This window comes from Mustela lutreola, chromosome 9 (assembly GCF_030435805.1).
Source record: "Mustela lutreola isolate mMusLut2 chromosome 9, mMusLut2.pri, whole genome shotgun sequence".
Lineage (NCBI taxonomy): Eukaryota > Metazoa > Chordata > Mammalia > Carnivora > Mustelidae > Mustela > Mustela lutreola.
Window position 1 is genome coordinate 45,020,828 of NC_081298.1, and position 26,485 is coordinate 45,047,312.

Here is a 26,485-nt window from a genome sequence, read left to right on the forward strand (position 1 = left end):
TTTTTCTTTATTCATTTTCTTTTTTAATTGTTTCTTTCTTTTTTTTTTTTCCTGAACCTCTTTTTATCCCTTTTCTCCCCGCCATGATTTGGGATCTCTTCTGATTTGGTTAAAGCACATTTTCCTGGGGTCTTTGCCACCCTTTTAGTATTTTACTTGCTCCTTCATATACTCTAATCTGGACAAAATGACAAGGCGGGAAAATTCACCACAAAAAAAAGAACAAGAGGCAGTACTGAAGGCTAGGGACCTAATCAATAGAGACATTGGTAATATGTCAGACAATTCTCAAGGTTCTAGCTGGGCTCAAAAAAGCATGGAAGATATTAGAGAAACCCTCTCGGGAGATATAAAAGCCCTTTCTGGAGAAATAAAAGAACTAAAATCTAACCAAGTTGAAATAAAAAGCTATTAATGAGGTCCAATAAAAAATGGAGGCTCTCACTGCTAGGATAAATGAGGCAGAAGAAAGAATTAGCGCTATAGAAGACCAAATGACAGAGAATAAAGAAGCTGAGCAAAAGAGGGACAAACAGCTACTGGACCACGAGGGGAGAATTTGAGAGATAAGTGACACCATAAGATGAAACAACATTATAATAATTGGGATTCCAGAAGAAGAAAAAAGAGAGAGGGGAGCAGAAGGTATATTGGAGAGAATTAATAGAGAGAATTTCCCTAATATGGCAAAGGGAACAAGCATCAAAATCCAGGAGGTGCAGAGAACCCCCCTCAAAATCAACAAGAATAGGTCCACACTCCATCACCTAATAATAAAATTTACAAGTCTTAGAGACAAAGAGAAAATCCTGAAAGCAGCCTAGGAAAAGAAGTCTGTAACATACACTGCTAAAAATATTAGACTGGCAGCAGACTTACTCACAGAGACCTGGCAGGCCAGAAAGAGCTGGCATAATATATTCAGAGCACTAAACGAGAAAAACATGCAGTCAAGAATACTATATCTAGCTAGGCTATCATTGAAAATAGAAGGAGAGATAAAAAGCTTCCAGGACAAACACAAGCTGAAAGAATTTGTAAACACCAAACCAGCGCTACAGGAAATATTGAAAGGGGTCCTCTAAGCAAAGAGAGAGCCTAAAAGTAGTAGATCAGAAGGGAACAGAGAAAATATACAGGAACAGTCACCTTACAGGCAATACAATGGCACTAAATTCTTATCTCTCAATAGTTACCCTAAATTTTAATGGGCTAAATGCCCCAATCAAAAGACACAGGGTATCAGAGTGGATTAAAAAAAAAAAAAACCCATCTACATGTTGCCTACAAGAAGCTCATTTTAGACCCAAAGACACCTCCAGATTTAAAGTGAGGGGGTGGAAAACAATTTGCCATGCTAATGGACATCAGAAGAAAGCAGGGGTGGCAATCCTTATATCAGATCAATTAGATTTTAAGCCAAAGACTATAATAAGAGATGAGGAAGGACACTTTATCATACTCAAAGAATCTGTCCAACAAGAAAATCTAACAATTTTAAATCTCTATGCCCCTAACGTAGGAGCAGCCAACTATATAAACCAATTAATAACAAAATCAAAGAAAAACATCAACAATAATAATAGTAGGGGACTTTAACACTCCCCTCACTGAAATGGACAGATCATCCAAGCAAAAGATCAACAAGGAAATACAGGCCTTAAATGACACACTGGACCAGATGGAAATCACAGATATATTCAGAACATTTCATCCCAAAGCAAAATAATACACATTCTTCTCTAGTGCACATGGAACATTCTTCAAAATAGATCACATCCTGGGTCCTAAAACAGGTCTTAACTGGTATCAAAAGATTGGGATCATTTCCTGCATATTTTCAGACCACAATGTTCTGAAGCTAGAACTCAATCACAAGAGGAAATTTGGAAAGAACCCAAATACATGGAGACTAAACAGCATCCTTTTCAAGAATGAATGGATCAACCAGGAAATTAAAGAAGAACTGAAAAAATTCATGGAAACAAATGATAATGAAAACACAATGGTTGAAAATCTGCGGGACACAGCAAAGGCAGTCCTGAGAGGAAAATATATAGTGGTACAAGCCTTTCTCAAGAAACAAGAAAGGTCTCAAGTACACAACATAACCCTACACCTAAAGGAGCTGGAGAAAGAACAAGAAATAAAGCCTAAACCCAGCAGGAGAAGAGAAATCATAAAGATCAGAGCAGAAATCAATGAAATAGAAACCAAAAAAACAATAAAGCAAATCAATGAAACTAGGAGCTGGTTCTTTGAAAGAATTAATAAGATTGATAAACCCCTGGCCTGACTTATCAAAAGGAAAAGAGCAAGGACCCAAATAAATAAAATCATGAATGAAAGAGGAGAGATCACAACTAACACCAAAGAAATACAAACAATTATAAGAACATACTATGAGCAACTCTATGCAAACAAATTTGACAATCTGGAAGAAATGGATGCATTCCTAGAGACATACAGACTACCAAAACTGAACCAGGAAGAAATAGAAAACCTGAACAGACCCACAACCAGTAAGGAGATTGAAACAGTCATCAAAAATCTCCAAACAAACAAAAGCCGTGGGCCAGAAGGCTTCCCAGGGGAATTCTACCAAACATTTAAAAAAAAATTTTTTTTTTAAAGATTTTATTTATTTATTTGACAGACAGAGATCACAAGTAGGCAGAGAGGCAGGCAGAGAGAGAGGAGGAAGCAGGCTCCCCGCTGAGCAGATAGCCCAATGCGGGGCTCGATCCCAGGACCCTGAGATCATGACCTGAGCCGAAGGCAGAGGCTTTAACCCACTGAGCCATCCAGGCGCCCCTCTACCAAACATTTCAAGAAGAACTAATTCCTGTTGTCCTGAAACTGTTCCAAAAAATAGAAATGGAAGGAAAACTTCCAAACTCATTTTATAAGGCCAGCATCATCTTGATCCCAAAACCAGACAAGGATCCCATTAAAAAAGAGAACTACAGACCAATATCCTTGATGAATACAGATGCGAAAATTCTCACCAAAATACTAGCCAATAGGATTTAACAGTACATTAAAAGGATTATTCACCGCGACCAAGTGGGATTTATTCCAGGGCTGCAAGGTTGGTTCAACATCTGCAAATCAATGTGATACAACACATCAATAAAATAAAGAACAAGAACCATATGATACTCTCAATAGATGCTGAAAAAGCATTTGACAAAGTACAGCATCCCTTCTTGATCAAAACTCTTCAAAGTGTAGGGATAGAGGGCACATACCTCAATATCATCAAAGCCATCTATGAAAAACCCACTGCAAATGTCATTCTCAATGGAGAAAAACTAAAAGCTTTTCCGCTAAGGTCAGCAACACGGCAAGGATATCCATTATCACCACTACTATTCAACATAGTACTAGAGGTCCAATCCTTAGCTATCAGACAACAAAAGGAAATTAAAGGCATCCAAATCGGCGAAGAAGAAGTCAAACTATTACTCTTCACAGATGATACGATACTATATGTGGAAAACCCAAAAGACTCCACTCCAAAACTGCTAGAACCTGTACAGGAATTCAGTAAAGTGTCAGGATATGAAATCAATGCACAGAAATCAGTTGCATTTCTCTACACCAACAAGACAGAAAAAAGAGAAATTAAGGAGTCAATCCCATTTACAATTGCACCCAAAACTATAAGATACCTAGGAATAAACCTAACGAACAAGGCTAAGAATCTATACTCAGAAAACTATAAAGTACTCATGAAAGAAATTGAGAAAGACACAAAGAAATGGAAAAATGTTCCAGGCTCCTGGTTTGGAAGAACAAATATTGTGAAAATGTCTATGCTACCTAAAGCAATCTACACATTTAATGCAATCTCTGTCAAAATACCATCCATTTTTTTCAAAGAAATGGAACAAATAATCCTAAAATTTATATGGAACCAGAAAAGACCCCGAATAGCCAAAGGAATATTGAAAAAGGAAGCTAAAGTTGCAGGCATCACAATTCCGGACTTCAAGCTCTATTACAAAGCTGTCATCATCAAGACAGCATGGTACTGGCACAAAAACAGACACATAGATCAATGGAACAGAATAGAGAGCCCAGAAATAGACCCTCAACTCTATGGTCAACTAATCTTCAGCAAAGCAGGAAAGAATGCTCAATGGAAAAAAGACAGCCTCTTCAATAAATGGTGTTGGGAAAATTGGACAGCCACATGCAGAAAAATCAAACTGGAACATTTCCTTACACCACACACGAAAATAGACTCAAAATGGATGAAGGACCTCAATGTGAGAAAGGAATCCACCAAAATCCTTGAGGAGAACACAGGCAGTAACCTCTTCGACCTCAACCGCGGCAACATCTTCCTAGGAACATCACCAAAGGCAAGGGAAGCAAGGGCAAAAATGAACTATTGGGATTTGATCAAGATCAAAAACTTTTGCACAGCAAAGGAAACAGTTAACAAAACCAAAAGACAACTGACAGAATGGGAGAAGATATGTGCCAACAACATATCAGATAAAGGGCTAGTGTCCAAAATCTATAAAGAACTTAGCAAACTCAACACCCAAAGAACAAATAATCCAATCAAGAAATGGGCAGAGGACATGAACTGACATTTCTGCAAAGAAGACATCCAGATGGCCAACAGACACATGAAAAAGTACTCTACATCACTCGGCGTCAGGGAAATACAAATCAAAACCACAGTAAGATACCACCTCACACCAGTCAGAATGGCTAAAATTAACAAGTCAGGAAATGATAGATGCTGGCGAGGATAGGGAGAAAGGGGAACCCTCCTACACTGTTGGTGGGAATGCAAGCTGGTGCAACCACTCTGGAAAACAACATGGAGGTTCCTCAAAATGTTGAAAATAGAACTACCCTATGACCCAGCAATTGCACTACTGGGTATTTACCCTAAAGATACAAACGTAGTGATCCGAAGGGGCACATGCACCTGAATATATAGCAGCAATGTCTACAATAGCCAAACTATGGAAGGAACCTAGATGTCCATCAACAGATGAATGGATAAAGAAGATGTGGTACAGATACACAATGGAATACTATGCAGGCATCAAAAGAAATGAAATCTTGCCATTTGCGACAATGTGGATGGAACTAGAGCGTATCATGTTTAGTGAAATAAGTCAATCGGAGAAAGACAACTATCATATCTCCCTGATATGAGGAAGTGGAGATGCAACATGGGGGGATAAGGGGGTAGGAGAAGAATAAATGAAATAAGATGGGATTGGGAGGGAGACAAACCATAAGTGACTTTTAATCTCACAAAACAAACTGAGAGTTGCTGGGGGGAGGAAGGTTGGGTGAGGGGGGTGGGGTTATGGACTTTGGGGAGGGTATGTGCTATAGTGAGTGCTGTGAAGTGTGTAAACCTGGCGATTCACAGACCTGTACCCCTGGGGATAAAAGTATATTATATGTTTATAAAAAATAAAAAAATTAAAAGGCAGACAAAAGAATGGGAGGAAAAAAACAAATTAGAATAAAGAGGCTGAACAAAGACAAGTTCTTTGAAAAGTTGATAATCTTTGGCAAGACTAGTGGCAAAAATCAGAGAATACATAATAGCGTCTGGAATTAAGAAGTGTATATAGCTCTTGGAGTGAAAGAAACATAAGATAGCCAATATTATTTCAGAACTTAGATGAAATGGACAAATTTGTGTACAAGTTTAGTTTATCCAAGGTGTAAAAGAAAGGAAAAGAAAAGAAAGAAAGCCTTAATATTCCTAAAATCTTGGAAGAAAATAAGTCAATGGTTAACCTCTCATAAATAAATGACCAGACCTAGATAGTTTTACCATCGAGGTCTAAATACACAGGAGCATGAACTCTTAATTTTACAAAAATTCTTGATGACTACAGAGAATGAAACAATACTTTAATCATTCTGTAAGAGTATCTAACCCTGAATTAAGCCTGATAAGAACTGGATTGGGAAAGAAAATTATAGGCCATAAATATAAATGCAACTTTCCTGAACAAAATATTAGCCAAATAAGATCTGGTCCTGTATAAACCAAGTTGAGTTTATCCCAAAATTTAAGGTTACTCTAATATGAACAAATTGATAGTCAATATATAGCTTCTGGTAATGGGAAACCAGAAAGGTGGACTAAGCCACCCACAGAAGACCACTGAAAAAGTTAGTCAAAATACAAACTCCCCCCAAACAAAACAAAACAAAACAAAACCCCACAAGTCAGAAACCCTTAAAAATATCAAAAGAGCTGGAAAGGCAGTGATGGTTGGTAGGCTGCTAGAGAGAGAGCAGGGCAGGAGCTGATTCCTTGGAGGCAGCAAGCGACTGAGCTAGGCTTCTGGTGACTTTATGAGGTTGGAGGAGGATGATGAGAAAGTGGTGTTGCCCTCTACCACTGCTCCCAGCTTTGGGCTTTACTTTGGAAGGCCAGGTATGCAATTTCTCATTATGCAGGTGGTCCAGAAAACCTCTATATTGTTAGCAGACTGCTAGCAAACTCAGATGCCCGGCAGAAGCAACCAAAATATTTTCAGACATTGCTAAATGTCTCCTGGGGTACAAAATCACCTCTGGTTGAGAATTACTAACCTTATACATATACCAATTTTTAGAAGTTTTTGGTTTATCCTTCCATTTTCTTCTTCATTAAAAAAATAACAGGGAATACCTGTATATATTCAAAATCCTTTCTCTTCTACAAAATGTAGCATGCTATAATCTGCATCTTACTGTTTTCACTGAATAGTGGCACACTCTAAAAAAATTAAGTAAAGCATTTTCTTGACATAATTCTTACTACATTTTTTAGTATCTGTACAAGTAATGCGGAAGAGTGCTTTTTTTTTAACATTAACTTTTTACATATAAATTTGTATCTTAAAATCCTAAAATAGTTTACCTTTAGTCAACATTTACCTTGCACATTCATTTGGTTCCTCTGTGGCATTCTTCAGTAAAATATTTATGAGGTAATGCTAAAAACACAAAATTAAGTAAAATAAAAACTTTGTTTAGTAGTTGGTTTCCCACATGTTTTGTGTTCCAGGAAGTCAGGAGCTACTGAAGGACCAGGGAACTCTGGTCCCAACAGAGAGAATCTGGGAGGCGGGGAAGGAAACAGGGCTTGAGGGAGCAGCCTGTAGTGGTCTCAGCCAGGACCTCCCTGGGCAAGTAAGGCAGCCTAGAGAAGAGGGTTTCTGGGCATGCAATAAAAACCTTGCAAAGCCATTGAGACTTCAGATAGTAAAAGCTCAGTTTTCTTTTACTTCAATTATATATTGTAGGCTAAATTATATATTATAATTATGTACCATAATTAGATAGATTGATTTTGAGATTTGAATAGAATTTTTGTTTGCCCCAAAGTCAGTTAAGGGGGGGAACAAATGCTTACTTTTATTCTCTAAAGAATTAATAACTTGACATCTCAAATTATTAGTAGTGTTTAATCAGATTAACAATGGGACTGAATATTTGGCTAACTTTAATTATTTCTTATAAACTCATTTGATACACTAATGTGGCACAATTAAACCTAAAATTATTACAAAGGATGAATTATTATATAATTACAATCCATAGGCATGATAAACAGATCTAATAAAAAACACCAGAGGAACCTATCAGTTATAACTGTCATATGCTCTGAATCTAATACATTTAATCCCTCTAAAAGAGCCTTCTGGAAACAACAACAACTACTATTGAAAGATTTAAACAATAAAGCAGAACTTTCAGGGATAAGTAGATCACTGTATGATAATGGAAGAGAGGACCATATAGCTAGAATTATAAAATGCTAAACTTGAGATTCAATCAAATGCATGAGGTACCTTGACATCTTCAGTTCCTGTGATGACTTCCCTGACTTCCGGCACAGACTGCAGTAAAGGGATCTCCCGGTAGGTATTTGGAAAGCAGACTAGAGAACCAAGAATGGTGAGAGCTTCTGAATGAGGTGTCTGCACACAAAGAAGTGAAAACATGCTTTACTTTTTCATGATTTTGAGAGGGAATCTTTACACTTACTATATCCTAGATAAGATGTAATCAAACTATGCCAGGTTATTTTCCTCCAGGCAACCATTTAAGCAAGAGAGGTTTGTCTAGATGAAAAAGCAAATTTCCAAGAAATGGAAATTATCACTATACTTGTATAAAAAGCATTGTGAAAAGTGGTCTGCAGATGCATTCAGGGTCAGAAAAGCAAATGACTCAATCATGACTTTCACTTTTTGTTTTTATCTTTTTAGTCTTCATGTTCTTGACAAAGCAGGGTAAGTGATACCAACTTAATATTATTTTTGCTGTGAAGACAGTTAACAAAAATTCATAAAGAAGAGGGGTTTGGGTTGAATTTCAAAAGGCAGAGAAAGAGAGCAGACACTATCCACCAAATTTCCCATCTCATCATGAATATTTTGCAAAGTAACATATAATGTTTGATATATAGGGAGACACAAAATCACTTATTTGTCTATTATTGGAATTAGGTATAATTCTTACTACACGTTACTAGACTTCAATCTAGCCAACTTCACTAGATTTCAATCAAGCCAACAATTAGCAGCTATGATTAGCCAAGAATGGGCACCAGGATTACAAAGGTATTGCCACTCGCCCACCTACCCACCTGCCATCTACCTTTCTGTCTACTATTATCTAATAATTATAACAATGGCAGCTAACACTTACAGTGCTAGGCACTGTTCTAAATGCTATACAAGCACTGCCTCATAAAATACCCTCAACAATCCAATGAAGTAGATACTATTATCATTTCTACATTACAAGTGAGAAAACTGAGGCTCAGGGAAATTAAATGGCTTGTCAAGTGACAGACCCTGATTTGCACTGGGCCTGTTTTGTTAAGCACTTCTGGGTTTGAAATGAAAGGGAGTCTCCCTCCCCCAGGATATGGCGGTGTGGTGTGTGGGGTATGGGAGAAGAGGCAAATAGCGGTGATACACCATTCGGTGATATGGCTGTGAGAACCAGAGAGTGGGAATGTTATGGGAGCCCAGAACATTCATGTTTAATCTCACTTCATTTTCATCAGCACACAGGTCCAAAAGACAATATAAAACACAGAGATATTCTCTGGAACCCAAAATGTGGCAATAATTTGTTCTGCTCAGGATGGTTAGGGACACTAAGACAAACTGCTGCTTGAAGTCCCATAGTGCCAGGGGAGCCAGCCAGGCTGGCAGAGTGAGGGAGCGAGGTAAGAGGCGAGAGGCCAGTGCAGGCAGTGCGGATGGAAAAGGCAGAAGACCCAGGGGCACCCATGGACCTGTAAAAAATGCAGGTGCACAGGGCCCAGAGGCCATGCAGGTGTGCTGCAGGGACTAGGGGAGCTCCAGGAGAAAAGCACTGGGACTCCCAGGTAGCAACCCCCACGCCACACGTGGCACAGTGCCCATCTCATTTTTTCCTCCAGGCGACCAGTAGTGCCATCAGAATGGAGCAGTAGTGTGGGGTGATGGATGCTCTCAGGAAGAGCAGAGTGTCAGGTGCTCACTGAAGCCCAGTGCAGGCAAGAGTGACAGCAGCTCTGACTGTAGCCATAGCCATGGCATCAGGCATAAAGTCACTATATTCCTAATGGTTTCTTTCATTTTTTAAAATACAAAGATTTGAAACCACTAAGGCAAAATGAAAATGTTAAGACTTGCCAAAGTTGGTCAGTGAGTACAGTATCTTGTTATGTGACTTTTACCACATAAAGCCTTGTGGTCACTGCCCAGGCCTTTCCTTATCTGACCTCTGGCCAGTGTCAGACGCAGGTGCTAGCTCTCTTGGGCCTGGGAACACTTTCACCATTTGGCCCTGGGACACCTTTCGTGGCTCCTACCTGAGGCGATCTAACAGTCTCCATGCTGGGATGCCTCATTTCCTCAGGATCCAAACTGTGATGCTGAGTGTGGTCCTGTGCCCTCTTCTCTCCCAGATCTATACTCACTCCCAAAGGATATCCAGACACATGATTTCAACGCCTCCTACATGTTGGACTTTGGACTCCCCATCATTTCTCTGTAGACTAGACGCTCCCCCACCCTACCCCCGAAGTCCGGGTTTGTATGCGTGCCCCCTCAGGGGTCCAGAGGCATCTCACATGAGCTCCACCTGACCAGAGTCCCGCCCTTTCTGTGCAACACTACCCCACCTCCATCATTCTGTCCCCTCATCTGCTGCTTTCCTTTTCCTCAAGTTTTATGTTAAGAGGAATGAAAAGGGAAAGAGAGTATTACACTAAATACCAAACACCTGGATTCAAGATTTTACTACTCTTGCTTTATCTGTATGTTTCACTTTTTTCATTTCAGTATTTAAAAATCACTAAGAAGTTTCCACTTTCAATATTTTAAAGTGAATTCAAGACATTATGTCATCCCACCTCTATGGAACCCAGCATCCCCGCTTCGGGTTTTTTCTTTGCATACATTACTTTCTGACATGTTACATAGTTATTTTGTGTTTGCAACACCAAAAAGATGGGGGTTAGATTGTTTTCAGCACTTTTCTATCCCAGTGGGTGCTCAATAAGTATCTCAAGATAAGGGGTGGCTGCTGCTGTCCCCATTTATCTGACGAACATTGAGGGCCTTTCAGGTCTCTGCTTCAGCATCACTTCTCTGATGAAGACCTTTCTAATGCATGTCTTTCCCTTCACTTCTCACAAGCAGAATGAACCATTCCTCTGTTGCTGTCCTGCTGGGGTCTGGATGTGATTCTACTGTGGCTGTTAGAAACTTAGGCACAGATAATAACATTTAGTTTACCCCGCTGATTTGTTGAGGGTAGGGCCCCTGTCATACTCATCCAGGCCAAGTCCCAGCATTTAGTGGATCCACAGAAACTGTTTCTCAAACAGCCTTGCTTTGTCAGTCCTCTCTAAATGCTGCCATTTATTCCCAGACAATCTTGGTTTAGACTTCACTGACATTGATTCCTTTCTCTGAGTGGCCTTAACAATTGTGACATGTGCAAGACTGGCCTGAACTGTGGACTTTAATTTTTGAAATTTATTTTAAGACATTAATTTATGAGGGTGGGGAGGGGCAGAGGAGAAGGGAGAGGGCCAAGAGGACTCCAGGATGAGTGCAGAGCCCGATTTGGGGCTTGATTCCATAATCCTGAGATCATGACCTGAACCAAAACCAAGAGTCAGACACTTAACCAACTGAGTTACCCAGGTGCCCCTGAACTGCGGACTTTTAGATTGCATGCTAGACTATGTCACAATCAGATATAAAACATTAGATCTTAAACAAAATAAGGATTACACAGCTTTTTTCAATGAATGTGGTAAATCTAAATAATTTTTTGGTCTAAGCACCGAGCCTAAGGTGAGCCCCAATTTCCACACAGGAGAATGAGGCCTGGATGCCTAAGCATATTGCCTAGGGTAGAGAACCAGTACAGTACATGGCAACACTGGGATGGAACCCAGGTCTGACCCTACAGAGTTCCAGGGTCTAGCATGAGAAGGGAATTATATGTAATACATTATCTTATGGGCACATTACACTTTATCTGTTCCAGTGTTGATGGACATTTGGATTAACTCTAGTTTTTGGCTACTACAAAGGAAGTTTACTGAGCACAAGTTCCTGCCCATCTCTTGGAGACTTGTGTATGTATATATCTTTTCCCCATTACCTCAATGGGACAGATCTGCACAGTGGGGGTAACTCAAACTTGTAATTGACTTGTGTTAATCAAAAATTATGACTGAGTATGTGTGCCGCATTCACACACTTCTCATCTGTTCCCTTACAAGTTTAAATCTCAAGTTGAAACTAAGAGAGAAACTCAAAGTAATTCAGAGTTACAGTTTCTTCATATAACTCTCACTTCCACATGATCTTATTTTCTTTCTCTTTCTTTGAAAAGAAAAATTTTGGGAAGCTACTTTAATAGCTTATCTAGTCAAGAGATAAATTTTCAGAGAATGACTGGCATGCATGATATTATCTCTAGAAATGGTGCTGGCATTTTTACAGGAGACTCAAATAGCAAGTAAGGAAATCATCAATAAAGAAGTATGATTTTCCTTCCTGTATCCTGTGAGTTTCTTCAATGCTAATCTAAATACTTAAAAATAAATTTGAAGGCTCTTTGAGAATGATTATCCTAAAATCATTTTTGGAAATAAAGAAGCATAAAAATTTGTCACATTCCTTACAAAAAAAAGTTGAACAAACTCAACATTTTTCTTCTTCCTTTTTTTCTACCTTTCTTTTCTTCTTTCATTCCTCCCTTTTGCTCCTGTCTTTGCTTTTTCTTTCCCTTCCCTTTGCTTTTTACTTTATCCTCACAAGAAGTTAGCACATGAAAATACCTGTGTGAAATATCAACTATACAAAGTAATAAAAAACAACTTAATTTAAAATCTGGGTTGTAGTTTGAATTTACTGTGTACCAGAGAAATAAGTGGAGTGAAAAAGTAACAATATGCCCCCCAAAATTTACATAGCTAGCTACTCATATTGATTTCAGTACAAGTCCCTGGTAAACAATAAAGCTAATTTCATTCACACCATTTGCAGAGGAAAACAAAGAGTCTGAACAGGTAACAGCTGTATAGAGCACAAAAGTGAGAGGCCCTTTAAATTGAAACGTAGAAGAGAGTGTTCTTTCAAAAGGCATTAACACATTGCCCTAATAGTGGAGGTAAATATGGAGACTGCAAATAATTTCTTTTTGCAGCCCTAAATGTTCACTTAGTCTACTTGATTATAATTTTTTAATACTAGAATTTTGTCAGAGTTTTACTGCACATTAATAATATATACTCACTCTCTGCTTAAAATTTAAGTGTTCTAACATTTCCAATATTTCCAAAAATATTTTCTATTAAACTCATAATAAGCAAGATAATTATTTGAAAAATTATTGATAATGTACACTTAAAATGCTCTCTTTACTACAGACGGCTCCTCTGTGCCACCATTTACTGGAAAATGCTAATAGACTTTAAGAGACAAGTCCTGCTTCTGACTGTGTAAATGTGCTGAAATATTAGTGAGGATATGATTTTTCACACTCTGGCCTTTTGATGAAACGCCTTCCCAATACCAGTGTGTCATCTTATCCTACAATTTCACACATCAGCTGCCAGGGCATCTACCCGAGAGCCCGGTTTCACATTGCACTAATGAGTCAACACCTGTTAAGAGTGGAGAAATCTGAACCTTGTTAGCGATTGTGAAGCCTCCTGGGAGTTTGGATGCTGAGCATTGTCATACTCACCGCCGGCGTGTCTGTACTAAGGACCCTGGCAGCGGCTGTGATGAAGTCCCCCACCAACATTGAGAAGCCAGGCAAACCCAGGGAGAAGAAGCGGGGTGGACAGTGCCTTATAATGGTGTTTAAGATATCCTAAAAGGGAAGATGAGAAAACACAAGTGTAATTTTCAACAATGTAGTCAGCTCATTTGTACATATAGCCACTGTATGGTAATCTGAGAGAACAAAGGTCACAGAAATTTTTCAGTAAAAGGGGTACTGAGAGATGAGTTGGTCCAAGGCCTATTGTACCCACTTTACAGGTAAGAGAACAGACACTAAGTTGTAAGATTACATGCCCAAAATCTAAGACATGGCATTGGGACTACACACTCCTTCTGTTTTCCACCTTGTCTGAGCTCTTCAGACAAGTTACTGGAGTGTTGAGGTGGATACACAAATAAAGTCTACAAACATCTATCACTTCAGTATTTTTCAATTTTCAAAAGTTAAAGCACACTAATACATTAAAAAGTCTTCAAGTAGGCAAAGAGCTGGAAATTTTCACTCTTTAGATAACTCTGTGTTAAAACAATGGGACTGGAGTACGATTGGAGTCTAAGCTCAGGGAGCTGGTGTGGCTCTGGGTACAAGTGTGACTGTGAGGTCAAAGTGCAAATACAGCAGTTGCCTTTTACATGGGTGCAGCACAAAGACCACTGACTGCCTAGACACCTGGTGTTGCTGTGTCTGGAATGGCCCATCCTTGGTGGGTGGCAGGCCGGCGCCTGGCCGCCAACTCTGCTGTGAGGCAGTCACCATGTTCCAGCCTGTGGCAAAGTAGGGCTCCTCTACTGGACAGCGTTCTGCCACCCACAGCCAGGACACATCTCCACAGCCATCTGTGCAAGTGTGTGTGTGCATGGGGGATTAGTCAGAATACCACAAACTTCTTTTATGCAGTTCTAGGCCATGCACGTTAATCAAACATACTGAAGTACTAGACTTTATGTGTTTTGTAGTTATTCAACCTATAGTTAGTTGCAAAATTAAAAAAAAAAAAATCTGGTTTCTTTTCTCAGATTTCAGTGCGGCTATTTAAGAAACCCTTTAAAATAATCCTGGTTTAATTTGATTAATTTAGAGCAAAGCAGTAGCAACATGCTAAATGATAACATGTTAAGACCTTTTAACAAAGGACTTTGGACAAAAATAACCTCATTTTGCAACCTGTAGTCTTGAAAGAGAATTTTTATGTGTTCACAATATATTATTTTTCCAAGACTTATTTTTTCCTTTACACAGTGGATTCATTCAGTTTCTACAAATTGTCTGTTTATATCCTTAAAATGACTGTACAGTGCTTACTCTTTTAGAGCTCGAATATGGTCAGTAGTTTAGCAAGTACTAATTTAAAGTTTTAGCATTTCAGCAGAATTTGCCCTATACCAACAATAAACAGGCAGATAGAGGAAGGAAGGTAGGAAGGAAAGAAAAACCTGAACCACACTTCTCCTAAGTTAATATTTAACCCTGCTTTAATCACGTCCTTTGATACACTTTAGGGTCCATATCAGCCAAAGTAAACATTCTAAGGGGCTCAGCAGATGGATGCTGCAGTTTAGAAAGTGTGTAGTAAACTCATGCTCCAAGAGTGGAACAAAAGATCCACCTTTTTCATAATTAAGCCTCTGATTAATGCCCTGGGCTCCTCACCACACACCTGTAATTACTCACAGAGGTACGCATTGTGCTGGGCCTTGTCTCGGAATATCAGGCATCAAGCTACCCAGCAGCAGATGGGAGCACATTTCTGTTGACATATGCTGCAGTGAAAGGATTCGTGCAAACCTGGCCAGCAAGGTAGCAGAATGCCATGCATCTGAAGATTAATAATGCAAACAACCATGATGTTAACTTTGTTATGTGTGTGCTAATTCCATCTGTTGAGATGAGGAACTAAGCTTTGAACTCTGTCAATTTTTAAAAATCTTGGGCATACTACTTAAATAAGCCATTTTCATCACTGGAATTTAGAGTTTTAACCTTTAAAAAATGCTTTTCTGGGGCAAGTTTGTGGGAATTAAGAACTGAATCCTTTAACAAGCTAAGGCTAGATCTGTACATGAAATCCATTTTGCTTCATTTATATGTATAAAGGTAATGCCCTGTAAAGGGGGCATTCACAAAAAATTACTAAGTTACCACTGATGCTAAAGACAGCAGAAATGCATGGAGCCAAGATAAAGTCACACGGCTCCCCAACCCCTGGATCCGGGCCAGTCACTTCAACGGAACCTGTTTCTATGGGCAAGAAGATTGGAAAGAGAGGGCAAAATAACAGATGGCTAGCCTACCCTACCCTGCCACCCACGTAAAACAGAGCCCTGAGGAGAAGCGGGGCCTGGGTAGCTGTCGCCAGTTAAAGGCGGCACTGGGATAGGGGTAATGTTGGAGTCAAAGAGGGAACTATAAGGCCAGTCAGCCAAATTATGGCCATATGCCTACTCATTTTGCTTATCCACACTGAAAAAGGGACAACCCAAAGATTCTATCTTTGTGATAACATGTTAAAATTAGGAATAATTGTGTGGTACTCAAAAGAGAGCCATGCATATTCCCAACAGAGGGATATCCACTAAGGATATAAGGGTTCCACTCATTTCTAGGAGAATCTTTCTTTCACCCTCCTCTCCAAATGGTAAAATCACTGGAAAATAAAAATCTGGAGACTCTGAAACTTCCTACATTGTCTCTAGGGCTTCACGTATAGATAGAATAGGACAGTGCTTCCCAAATGTTAATTATTCATGTATGACCTCATGCCTTTTGCCATATCCATGTCCAAAGCAAGCATTATCTGCCTGTTTTTGAAAGCAAGTCACTTTTTTTTTTTTTTTAACTTAAGTAAGATTATTCTGGAAAACTAGTATTCTGTGTCACAAATAGAATACAATAAGAGTAAGCCAAGGCTACTGCATTTTTGTTAAATAGTACAGCCTGAAAGAGGCTCCCCTTTATTTACTTATTTATTTGAGATAGAACACAAGCAGGGGTAACAGCACAGGGAGAGGGAGAAGCAGGCTCCCTGCTGAGCACGGAGCTGGATATGGGGCTTGATCCCAGCATCCTGGGATCATGACCTGAGCCTAAGACAGATGCGGGACTAACGGAGCCACCCAGGCATCCCGAGGCTCCCCTTGTTATGAAGGGTAGCTTTATCCTCAGGGTTGTGTGAGAGTTCTTTACCTACTCCAGTGGGCCTACCTGAGAGAGTTGCAGGGACTGCTGGAGGTGAGGAAAGGGGCCATCGTTCTTACTGGGTGACTAGATGCTGTTTAGTGCAACCTCCATTGTGATCACGGTTTGGAAATGCCCCTGTACTTAAACTCTGGCGTGATGAAAAGAGTTCTGTATGTGACTGCAGGCAGATCTTGTCATGCCTAGGACTTCATGTTTCTCTTCCATTAAAGATGGATACGAGTCACACCTAATGGTATAGATGTGAACACATGTCTTTCTAAACTGGAAAGGGCCATACAAAAATCAACAGAGTAATAAATAAAAAACTTCCTTCAAAAAGGGAAAGACTCTGAAGGATTTTACTTTCTAGAATTTACTTTATAGGTTTACTTTGTAGAATTCGGTGGACTATTATTTTGCTGATATTCAAAAGAGCAAAAGATTTCAAAGGTGGCAAAAATAAACCTCTCAGATTACATTGTCCCAGATATCAAAAAACTCTTGAAATTAATGCTCTCAAGTAACATTCTTACCAAAGCATTCTAGCCATTAGCTATAATGTATATCATTTCTAAGGCAAATAATAAAATAAAACCAGGAAAATGATATGTTTAGATTTTCTAGCTTTCATTCTTCTAAGGAGTTCTAGAATTTACCAGAAACAAGTGAGTCTGAGAGCAAAAATTACCTTCTTTTTCCATACTCTTGACAGACTAAAAACATTAAGCTAAACAAGAAGTCCAATGAAAAATGGACTCTAAAACAGGAATCAAGTTTATTCTTGAAAATTGACCAGTATAAGGCACAGACAAAACTCTTCCACACGTTTTTGTTCAAAGGAAATAAAATTCATTCAGCAAAATGCTGACATATAGCAAAGAGACCACCAAAGTAGTATTTTTGTTCTGTTTTTGATTAAAAGTCCACATGCATGCTACACACTGAGTGTGAAAGTGGATTGTGTGATGATAATTGTGAATTTGCAGCTTATCAAAAGATTCCGGCTTATGAGAAAGTAACTGGTGAGAACATCTGTCTCTTATCACTGATCTTACAAAAAATCAGGTAATTCAAATAGAGGCGTGTTGTTTCCTCTCCTCCAAAGCACCGTTCTATAAACACGAACTGCATTCAGCCTGGTAAATGAATCGCTTTAATTGAATGCTATGTACACAGTAACTGGAAAAACCATAAGTGATAAGAAAAACATATGGTGATGGCAACAGAAATTGGTTTATTCATTTTGCATAGTGTTGTTTCTTTAGTTCTCTTATAATTGACCTTTAGAACGATAAATGTGTAAAATAATTTTGTTTATTATGGCTCCAAACCTTCCAACAATTACACAAAATGAAAATTTAAAAGGAAGGATTCATTCTGGAAGCATTTCCATTGTTTACATAATTGCACAGCTATAATTTAGTGCTCGTGTTGTTATGGAAAATAAAAAAAGGGCCATTACAGGCCATTTCAATTCAAAATATTGCACAGTGGTGTCAAAAATGGGGGAAAATATTCACTTTAAAGCAGTTTAAAATGGATTAACCCTGTAAACAAAAACATTTCAATATAGTATTCTATGAAACACAAATGTTCAAGAAGTAGCCATCGTTCAAACGGAATTAGAAATGTTGCAACTGTACTTTCACACCAATTACATATATATTATTCACTTAATATTTGCTCAGGGCCCAGCAGATGATGGTTGTAACACAATAGCCGACCATCTGTCTCCCCGCCTTTCCTTAGCGGACTCGTGCCTGCTCCTCAGTAGCAAACAGATCCGGTTATTCCACCTAAAGTCACTCAGACCTTCCAGGAGGCCAAACAGAATTGTTAAGAAATACAATTTATGTATACAAAATCCTTCTTTAATTTTTTACTTTAAGAAAAATAAAATGCTAAATTAATCACTTCACTGTTTTTCAGAGAAGATACCTGCCTTTTATGCAGAAAATTCTAAAGGGAGCTCTTTTGTTTGGTAAAAGGGAGAATGTACAGATCTGGTTATCTCATTAATCCAGTTAATGAAAAGGTTCAACTCATTCCACGCCCACGCAGAATTACTAATTACCAAAATATTTGAATGCAAAAGGATACTTTTAACAGTAACTCTGGATATGACCAAAACTTTAACAATTAAAAAGGCAGCTATAATCTTGCAGTACTTTGAGGACATATTTGTAAGTATCAATTATCTCCTCCTTAGCGAAGCTCAGAAATGCCGAATGACCAAAAATAAATAAATAAATAAAATTAAAAACATTTTTAAAAATTTAGTTTTCAGAAGAGCAGCTCTCTCCAGGTCCCGAAACCTTGGCCTCTTGCTTCTGCTAGTAGGCCTTTGCTTCTCCAGTTCTGTGTAAAAGACATGCTTTACACACCACAACCTGCTACTTGGCCTCTTCATACTCTACATTGGTTCAGACAGGACTTTTTGCTGATAAAAATAAAATCTTTTTGATTATAGCCTTTAAAAAAAGCATAGCAGATCATGTCACGAGCACTGTGCTTCTGCAAGAGTTGCTGAAAAGACAACACAGCAGAAGAAAGCTAAAAATTCCTTTCAAGATCTGAGTCAAAGAGTATGTGGTATGTGCTATGCATTGTATGTTAAAAGGGCCAAGTATGGTATGAACTTTCTGGAGAAAAAGCAGAGACTTCTGTGAATGCTGACAAATGTGACCTCTCTGGGTGTAACTGTTACCAAGGCCAGAAGAAATATGTCAGGACAGAGTAATTGGGCTCTGTAGTTGGAGAAGCAAAGTCATCTAGTACTTCTCACCATGCAATATGCTATGGAGAAGACATGGAGTTTCCCTGACAGCAGCGTGCAAAGAATAAAGGGAGTGAAAAACCTGAAATGAACTTCTGATGGCCACAGGAGCTGCTCTCACCATTTGCATGAAATCACGATTTCAGAAGTGACAGAACATCAGGCAGATGGCAGAGAAAGTCACTGCAACCATCAGCTCTAAGGAGAGCCTTGAATTTTTTTTTTATGATTGCTTGAAATTAATCCTATATCTGTGAGGAAGAACTCTACTAGCCTTCAAACTGATGAAGACTATCTAACTGCCTCAGGAAAAATGGGGGACTGACTGGTTGACTGACTGGTTTTAAGAAACACTGTATGAATTTTAGTTTATACTGAAATTGATATGTCACTAGATTATCTTTTTTTTTTCAAAGGTTTTACTTATTTATTTTACAGAGAGAGAGAGAAATAGAGAGAGAGAGAGACACCACAAGTAGGCAGAGGCAGGCAGAGAGAGAGGGGGAAGCAGGCTCCTCGCCGAGCAAAGAGCCCGATGCGGTGCTCGATCCCAGTACCCTGAGATCATGACCTGAGCTGAACGCAGAGGCTTAACCCACTGAGCCACCCAGGTGCCCTGTCACTAGATTATCCTAATTGCTTCTTTTTCTTTCTGTTATCTGTAAGAGCAATATTGAAAGTGCTGAATACTAACCACCAGACCACCTGGGAGAGCTTTACTGAGATATAATTTACTTGTAATAAAATATACCCTTTAGGGGTGCCTGGGTGGCTCAGTGGGTTAAGCCTCTGCCTTCAGCTTAAGTCATGATCTCAGGGTCCTGGGATCGAGCCCCACATTGGGCTCTCTGCTCAGCGGGAGCCTGCTTCTCTCCCCCCATGCTCTACCTGCTGCTCTGCCTACTTGTGATCTCTCTGTCAAATAAATAAATAAATACACACACACACACACACACACACACACACACACACACATACCCTTTAAAATGTACACAACTCAGGGACACCTGGGTGGTTCATTTGGTTAAGTAACTGCCTTCAGCTCAGGTCAAGATCCTGGGGTCCTGGATGGAGCCCCACATCAGACTTCCTGCTCAGCAGGGAGTCTGCTTCTCCCCCTGCTCGTGCCCCGAGTATACAACTCAGTCATTTTTGGTATATTTATAAAATTGTGCACTATCACCACTATTTAATTTGAGAACATCTTCACTCTACCCACAAACAGTCATCCTCTATTCCTGCCCACCAGGCAACCACTCATCTACTTTTCTTTCTCTATGGATATACCTGCTTTGAGTATTTGAGAATATGGAATACGTGGCAGTTTTTTTTTTAACCTGGCTTCTCTTACTTGATAGATTTTCAATGTTTATCCTTGAATGTAGCAATACTTTATTCCTTTTCATGGCCCAATAATATTCCACTGTGTTGATACATCAAATTTTGTTTATCCTTTCATCAGCTGATGAACATTTGGGTTGTTTCTACCTTTTGGTGATTGCGAACAGTGCTACTATGCAAATATGTGTACCAGTTTTTGTTTGAATACCTATTTTCAATACTTTTGGGTATATACCTAGCAATGAAATTGCTGGTTTATATGGTAATTCTATGCTTGAACTTTCGAGGAAGTGACAAACTGTTCTCTATAGCAGCACTACTAGTTCACATTACCAGTAACATACGAGTGTTCCAATTTCTCCACTTTTCATCAACATTTTTTTATTTTTCATGTTTTTTAAAAATTATACCCATTCTAGTGAGTATGAAGTGACACCTCATGTGACTTCGATTTTTACTTCCCTGGTGATTAATGGTGTTTAAAACCTTTCCACATAGTTGTTGGCCATTATGATATCTTCTTTGGAGAAGTGTCTAAATCTTTCAACCATTTTCAAACTGAGCTGTTTGTCTTTTGGCTACTGAGTTATAAAACTTCTTTATGTATTCTAGGCACTAGACCCTTATCAGATACATGATTTGCAAATATATTCTACCATTTTGTGGGCTGTCTTTCACTTGTTTGATACTGTCTTCTGGTGTACAAAATTTTTAATTTTGATGAAGTATAATTTTTTGAACTTTTTTCTTTTGTTGCTTATGCTTTTGATGGCATATCTAGTCATTTCTTCTAACAGTTTCATAGTTTAAGCTCTTATATTTAGGTCTTTGATCCATTTTGAGTTAAAGTCAGTATATGGTGTGAGGTAGGAATCTAATTGGATCCTTTTACACGTGGATATTCAGTTGTCCCAGTACCACTTGTTGAAGTGACTATTCTCCCACTTCGCTATCTTGACCCCCTTGTTGGAAATCAGTTGACCAGAGATAAATGGCTTTATTTCTGGACACTCAGTTATATTCCATTGATCTATATATCTAATCTTTTACCGGCACCAATACTCTTCCTATTGCTGTAGTTTTGTAGTAAGTTTTGAATAGGGAATTGTGAGTTTTCTAGCTCTGCTCTTTTTCAAGACTGTCTTAGCTATTTGAGGTTTCTTGCAACTGCCTAAGAATTTTAGGATCAGCTTTTCCATTTTGGTAAAAAAGGCCATTGGAATTTTGATAAGGATCCAACTGAATCTTCAGATCAACTTGGGGAATATTGTTATCTTAACAAAATTAATTGTCCAGGAATATGGGACATTTTCCCACTTATTTGTGCCTTCTTTAATTTCATAGAGGAATGTTTTATAGTTTTCAATGTATCTCTTTCATTTCCTAGGTTATATTTGTGACTAAATATTCTGCTCATTTTGATAAATGAAATTGTCTTCTTAATTTCATTTTCATATTGTCCATTGTGGTGTACAGAAACACAGGTAATTTTGTATATAGATCCTATATCCTGCAACTTTGTTTAATTAATGTTTTCATTCTAATAGAAGTTTTTAGTGAGTGTGGCAATCCCTTAGGGTTTTTATACACAAGATCATTGTCTGTGATTATAGACAGCTTTCCTTCTTGCTTTCCAGTCTGCATGCCTTTTATCTCATTTTCTTACCTAACTGCCCTGGCTATAATTTCCAGTACACCACTGGATAAAAGCTATAAGAATGAACATCCTTCCTCATCTTAAGGAGACTGTGGAAGTTTTATGGAAAAGGAAAAAATGGAAAGCATGTTGTTTCTGGGATGGGAAGAAAGCCAGAGCCTATGATGTGGCATTCAAACTTTTCTCTAAATATTTCTGGAGATTAGCAAATTAGTGCAAGGATGCTCAGGGTACTTGGAGATCAGATGCACTGAGAAAGAACTTACCCTCTATCATATGAATGAAGTCATTCTCTCAGCCCTAAGTCCTTAGCAACATGAATGAAATATACAACCCCCTTTACTCTGACCAACAAAACCCTGTTTGCAGTCCACAGATCAGGAGAAGCCACTTTCACAGGGGCTTCCTATACAGGGCGTTTCACAGCTCACTGGGGAGACTAACAGAGAGATGGCAAACCCGTCAGGAAATTCTGGCACATTTATGATTCCATAAGATGAAAAAAACTGTTGGAGGGTTGTGGAGAGATGTGAGTTACCAGCTGCACCAATCATGCCTTGAAGACACCATGGCCTGACTATGTAATGACTGTCTTAGTCATGACCCTGATGAACCTCAAATCTAAAACATTACAGTTTCTACAACAGGCTGGTTTAATGAGGTTGATGCAGATGCTCAGAGCAGTTATTAACTCCTGACAATTGGACTTCAGCAAATGAGGGCTTTAGTGAGTTGCTGCTGGCAAGTAATAACAGCAAAAGTGTCGAGGCTGTGCAGACTTCTGTGAGTGCAGAGTATACTCAGATTGCAGGACATGGATGCGGCATTCTAAAATGGGACCAAACCTGGCGGCCCAAGTTCGGGGACAGTAGACACAGAAAGGCATTTGTAATAAGGGCTAGGAAGCAGGGTGGATGGGGTGGGCCAGGAGGATACTCAAATGTGTTTTTTTCTAAGGCAGCCAGCTCAAGCCTCTCCACTGGCTCTTCCACGAACTCCTCCACAGCCTTTATGACATTCTGGAGCAGAAGCAAAGGCAAAGAGTCACTGGCATCACAGACTACAGGACTGTTAGAAATGTACTTATGGAGTGAGCATAATCATGCAAGTATTATCATTAAGGTAGGAATTACTGCAATGAGAGAAACATGCACTCATATAATTAATATGGGTACTACAGCAACAGGCAGCCATTCTGCTCCCAGGTATGGTGTTCATTCTGCTTCAGGAATAAGTCAGCTGGATATATATTCTTCTTAGAATACTAAAAAGAAATTCTTGGATGAAACCATAGACTTAATATACTCAAATGCTGCCTAATGCCAAGGCTGCAAGGTACAGTGAGGTTCAGTCAACATTGCCTACGATGCCAAGTGGAATACACAAGTCACTCTCATGCTGGAATCCAGGTTAGGATCTGACTGCATACTTGTATTACCTTAGAATGAAGTAAAGAAATGTAGTAAGGGAAACATCTTTCTACTGAATTTGGGTAACAAGGATATTTAATGTGTTCCTTTGGAACTTTGAAAACCTAGAGAAGAAAGATCTAAGAGATCATCATTCAATTTTTTCATTTACACATATAGAATAGGAGATCGACAACGGCCAGAAACTGTCCCAAGGTCTGCACACAAACCAAAGCATGCTCCTCCTCCTTTGGAAGGAGTTAAGTGTTAATGCAGGGTCAGTGAAGCACCATTTGACTTTGGTGAATAGCGGGCCTCACATGTAAAGCCAGAGCATCATTCTAAGGACATTACTTAGCTCTTTCATCCCTTCACTCTGCCTAATAATCATTTATAAATGCAAATAATACTTTTTTAGAACTATACTTCCAAGTAAAGTCAATAAATGCTCTGGCTTAAAAATGTGCTTCCAAAATATATACATATCACTCTCATAGAAATATTATCTATCAAATGAAAAACTGGGTCATAAAATGCTATCTTCAAAATAGAAATGAGCCTCCCACCAAAATATTCTTAGGAAACTGGGACAGAAATTGCACATGCACACGTGTGTGTGTATGTCCTGGTGCACACACATACACACATGCACATGCCTGAGGCAGAGGCACTGTGTGTGTAGAGGTGGTAGTTAGAAAGATTCTATGGAAAAACACCAAGAAATCTCCTAGGAACCCAATAAGAAATGAGGATTCTTGTTTTTCCCTCAAATGAATACTAGAAAACCCACATCATTTGTGTCTTCTGTGTTTTAATATTGCTAAAAGACTTAGAGCTTCTGATGTTGTTAAAGATCAGTGTCCGGTGCATTTAAAAGTGTTTCCTTCTCCCTTACTGAGATTGGGAAGCCTGGTTCTCAGGTGTGGATGAAGGTGAGTCTGCTTGGTGGAATTGGTTCTCCGGGCTCTTTGCTAGCCCATGACCAAGAACAGGTTAAAGAGGAAACGCTCTTCCTTTTTGAGCCCCCCATGTCCTCTCATGTGTTTTCACACAGGAGAAGAAATAGGCTTTGGAATATGATTATTATATACTCTTTTTATTCTAGGATAACCTAAGATACATGTTCTCTAGTTTGTTTCCTTGTACGTAAAATAGCTCCACCTGAGTGTGGGAGCAAAATCAAAGCTACCCATATTTTGTGTTCTGTCAAAAAAAAAAAAAAAAAGGAGGGTGGGGAGAGAAAGAGGAGCAATGTGCTGGTCATCCAATTCTGGGACTCTACAAACCCATCCTACCAACATGGAGGTCTGGACACGATATGTGGAGCATCCCAACAGGGAACATTTTTAGTTTCATCTTGGGCAAAAGACTTATATTGTCTTCTTTATATTTTATAATGAAATATGTGTTTGGACAATGAGCTCCCAAGAACGGCTTAAGTCTGAGAGAAAATTCCCAAAGGGAGCTAGCTATCTCAACCCACTGCTCAGGCTAGAACCACTAAGAAAGCAGCAGTTTTGGCAAAACTGAGACATCCCCTAGCCTGCTTGTTCCACTGATGGAGAGCCCAGTGGATGTGAATCCCACCACAGGAGGAAGGAAAGAGGTAAAGGCAAGGAATTAGACCATCTAGAATAATTAAACCACCTTTAACTGGTCAAATGACTTGCTGCTTCAAGTCTAGGAACAGGTGTTTAACATTCTGGCTTCTGATTTACACATAATAAAATTTATTTGGGGGACTTAAAAAGTACTTCCTTTAAACAAAGTTGCTTTCAGGCAGATGTTGGAGCGAAGGAGGAAGAAGGAAGAGGATGGATTTGGACACAAGACTCCTGAAAGATACCACTACTTTGATCTCTGATCTTGGGCAAGTACTTTGTCTCCTGAGCATCAATTTCATCTGTAAAAATGCAACCTACCCCACAGTGCTCTTACAAAGGGTGACAGAGACTGATTGGTAAGCATTTTGTAAATTCTAAAGCCTCATACATCATTGTTTGTATTAAATTATGGCAGCGTTTTTAATTATGATCTTATTAAAATATTAATTTTTCTAGGGCTAACTGAAAAAGAAGACTTGAAACAGATTTCATTTCAAATCCACTCACTGGGGCGCCAGGGTGGCTCAGTCAGTTAAGCATCCCGTTCTTTTTGGCTCAGTTCATGATCTCAAGGTTGTGAGACTGAGCTTCATGTTAGGCTCCATGCTGGACATGGAGCCTGTTTAAGATTCTCTTTCTCCCTCTGCCCCTCTCCTGCTCATGCTCTCACTCTCTAAAAAATATACACAAATATAATAACAGTAATAAAATAAAGTCCTTTTGTTTAAAAATAATCCACTCATTTAAAAGGAGTCCAAAATGAGAGCCACATCATTTTGTCTTCTACAAAAACATTTTGTCTTCTACAAAAACATTTCACAATAAATTGACAAAGTTCTTAAGTGCTAACTTGGTTGTAGGTACCATGTCAGCTGCTGTGAGGGGACTGAGGCAGAATAAAGCATGGCCCTTGCCCTCCAGCAATGACCCCTCAGGGGTGGGGGACACCTCTACATAGCTGAGAGTGAGGGCAAGACAAGAGCACAGGGCTCCTCCAGGGGCACAGCCATGAGGACCCAAGGGAGAGAAGCAGATAGGTGACACAAAGGCCCCGAGTCTTAACAAAAGAACCATGCTGCACACATTCAATGCAAGACTCCAGTATTGGGGGCGGGAGGAAGGTAGGTATTTTATTTTGTCTTACTATTAAAAGGTTCTCCTCTTCTAAAATTTCTCTAGCCACTAAAGAATATTTTTCCATGGAAGAACAAAAGAAAAACTG

The 26,485-nt window shown here is 39.1% G+C and overlaps 1 protein-coding gene across 4 annotated transcripts in view; it reads right to left on the reverse strand.

The window, feature by feature from the left end:
* Positions 1-26,485, reverse strand: part of RALGAPA2 (Ral GTPase activating protein catalytic subunit alpha 2) — a 322,357-nt gene that overhangs the window by 134,544 nt on the left and 161,328 nt on the right. For all 4 annotated transcript variants that reach the window (XM_059134173.1, XM_059134172.1, XM_059134174.1 and 1 more), the window contains 3 exons: positions 13,258-13,386; positions 7,836-7,964; positions 6,919-6,977 (listed from right to left, as the gene is read on the reverse strand). In XM_059134173.1, the coding sequence (XP_058990156.1) occupies positions 6,919-6,977; positions 7,836-7,964; positions 13,258-13,386 (317 nt within the window). The remainder of the gene's footprint in view (positions 1-6,918; positions 6,978-7,835; positions 7,965-13,257; positions 13,387-26,485) is intronic.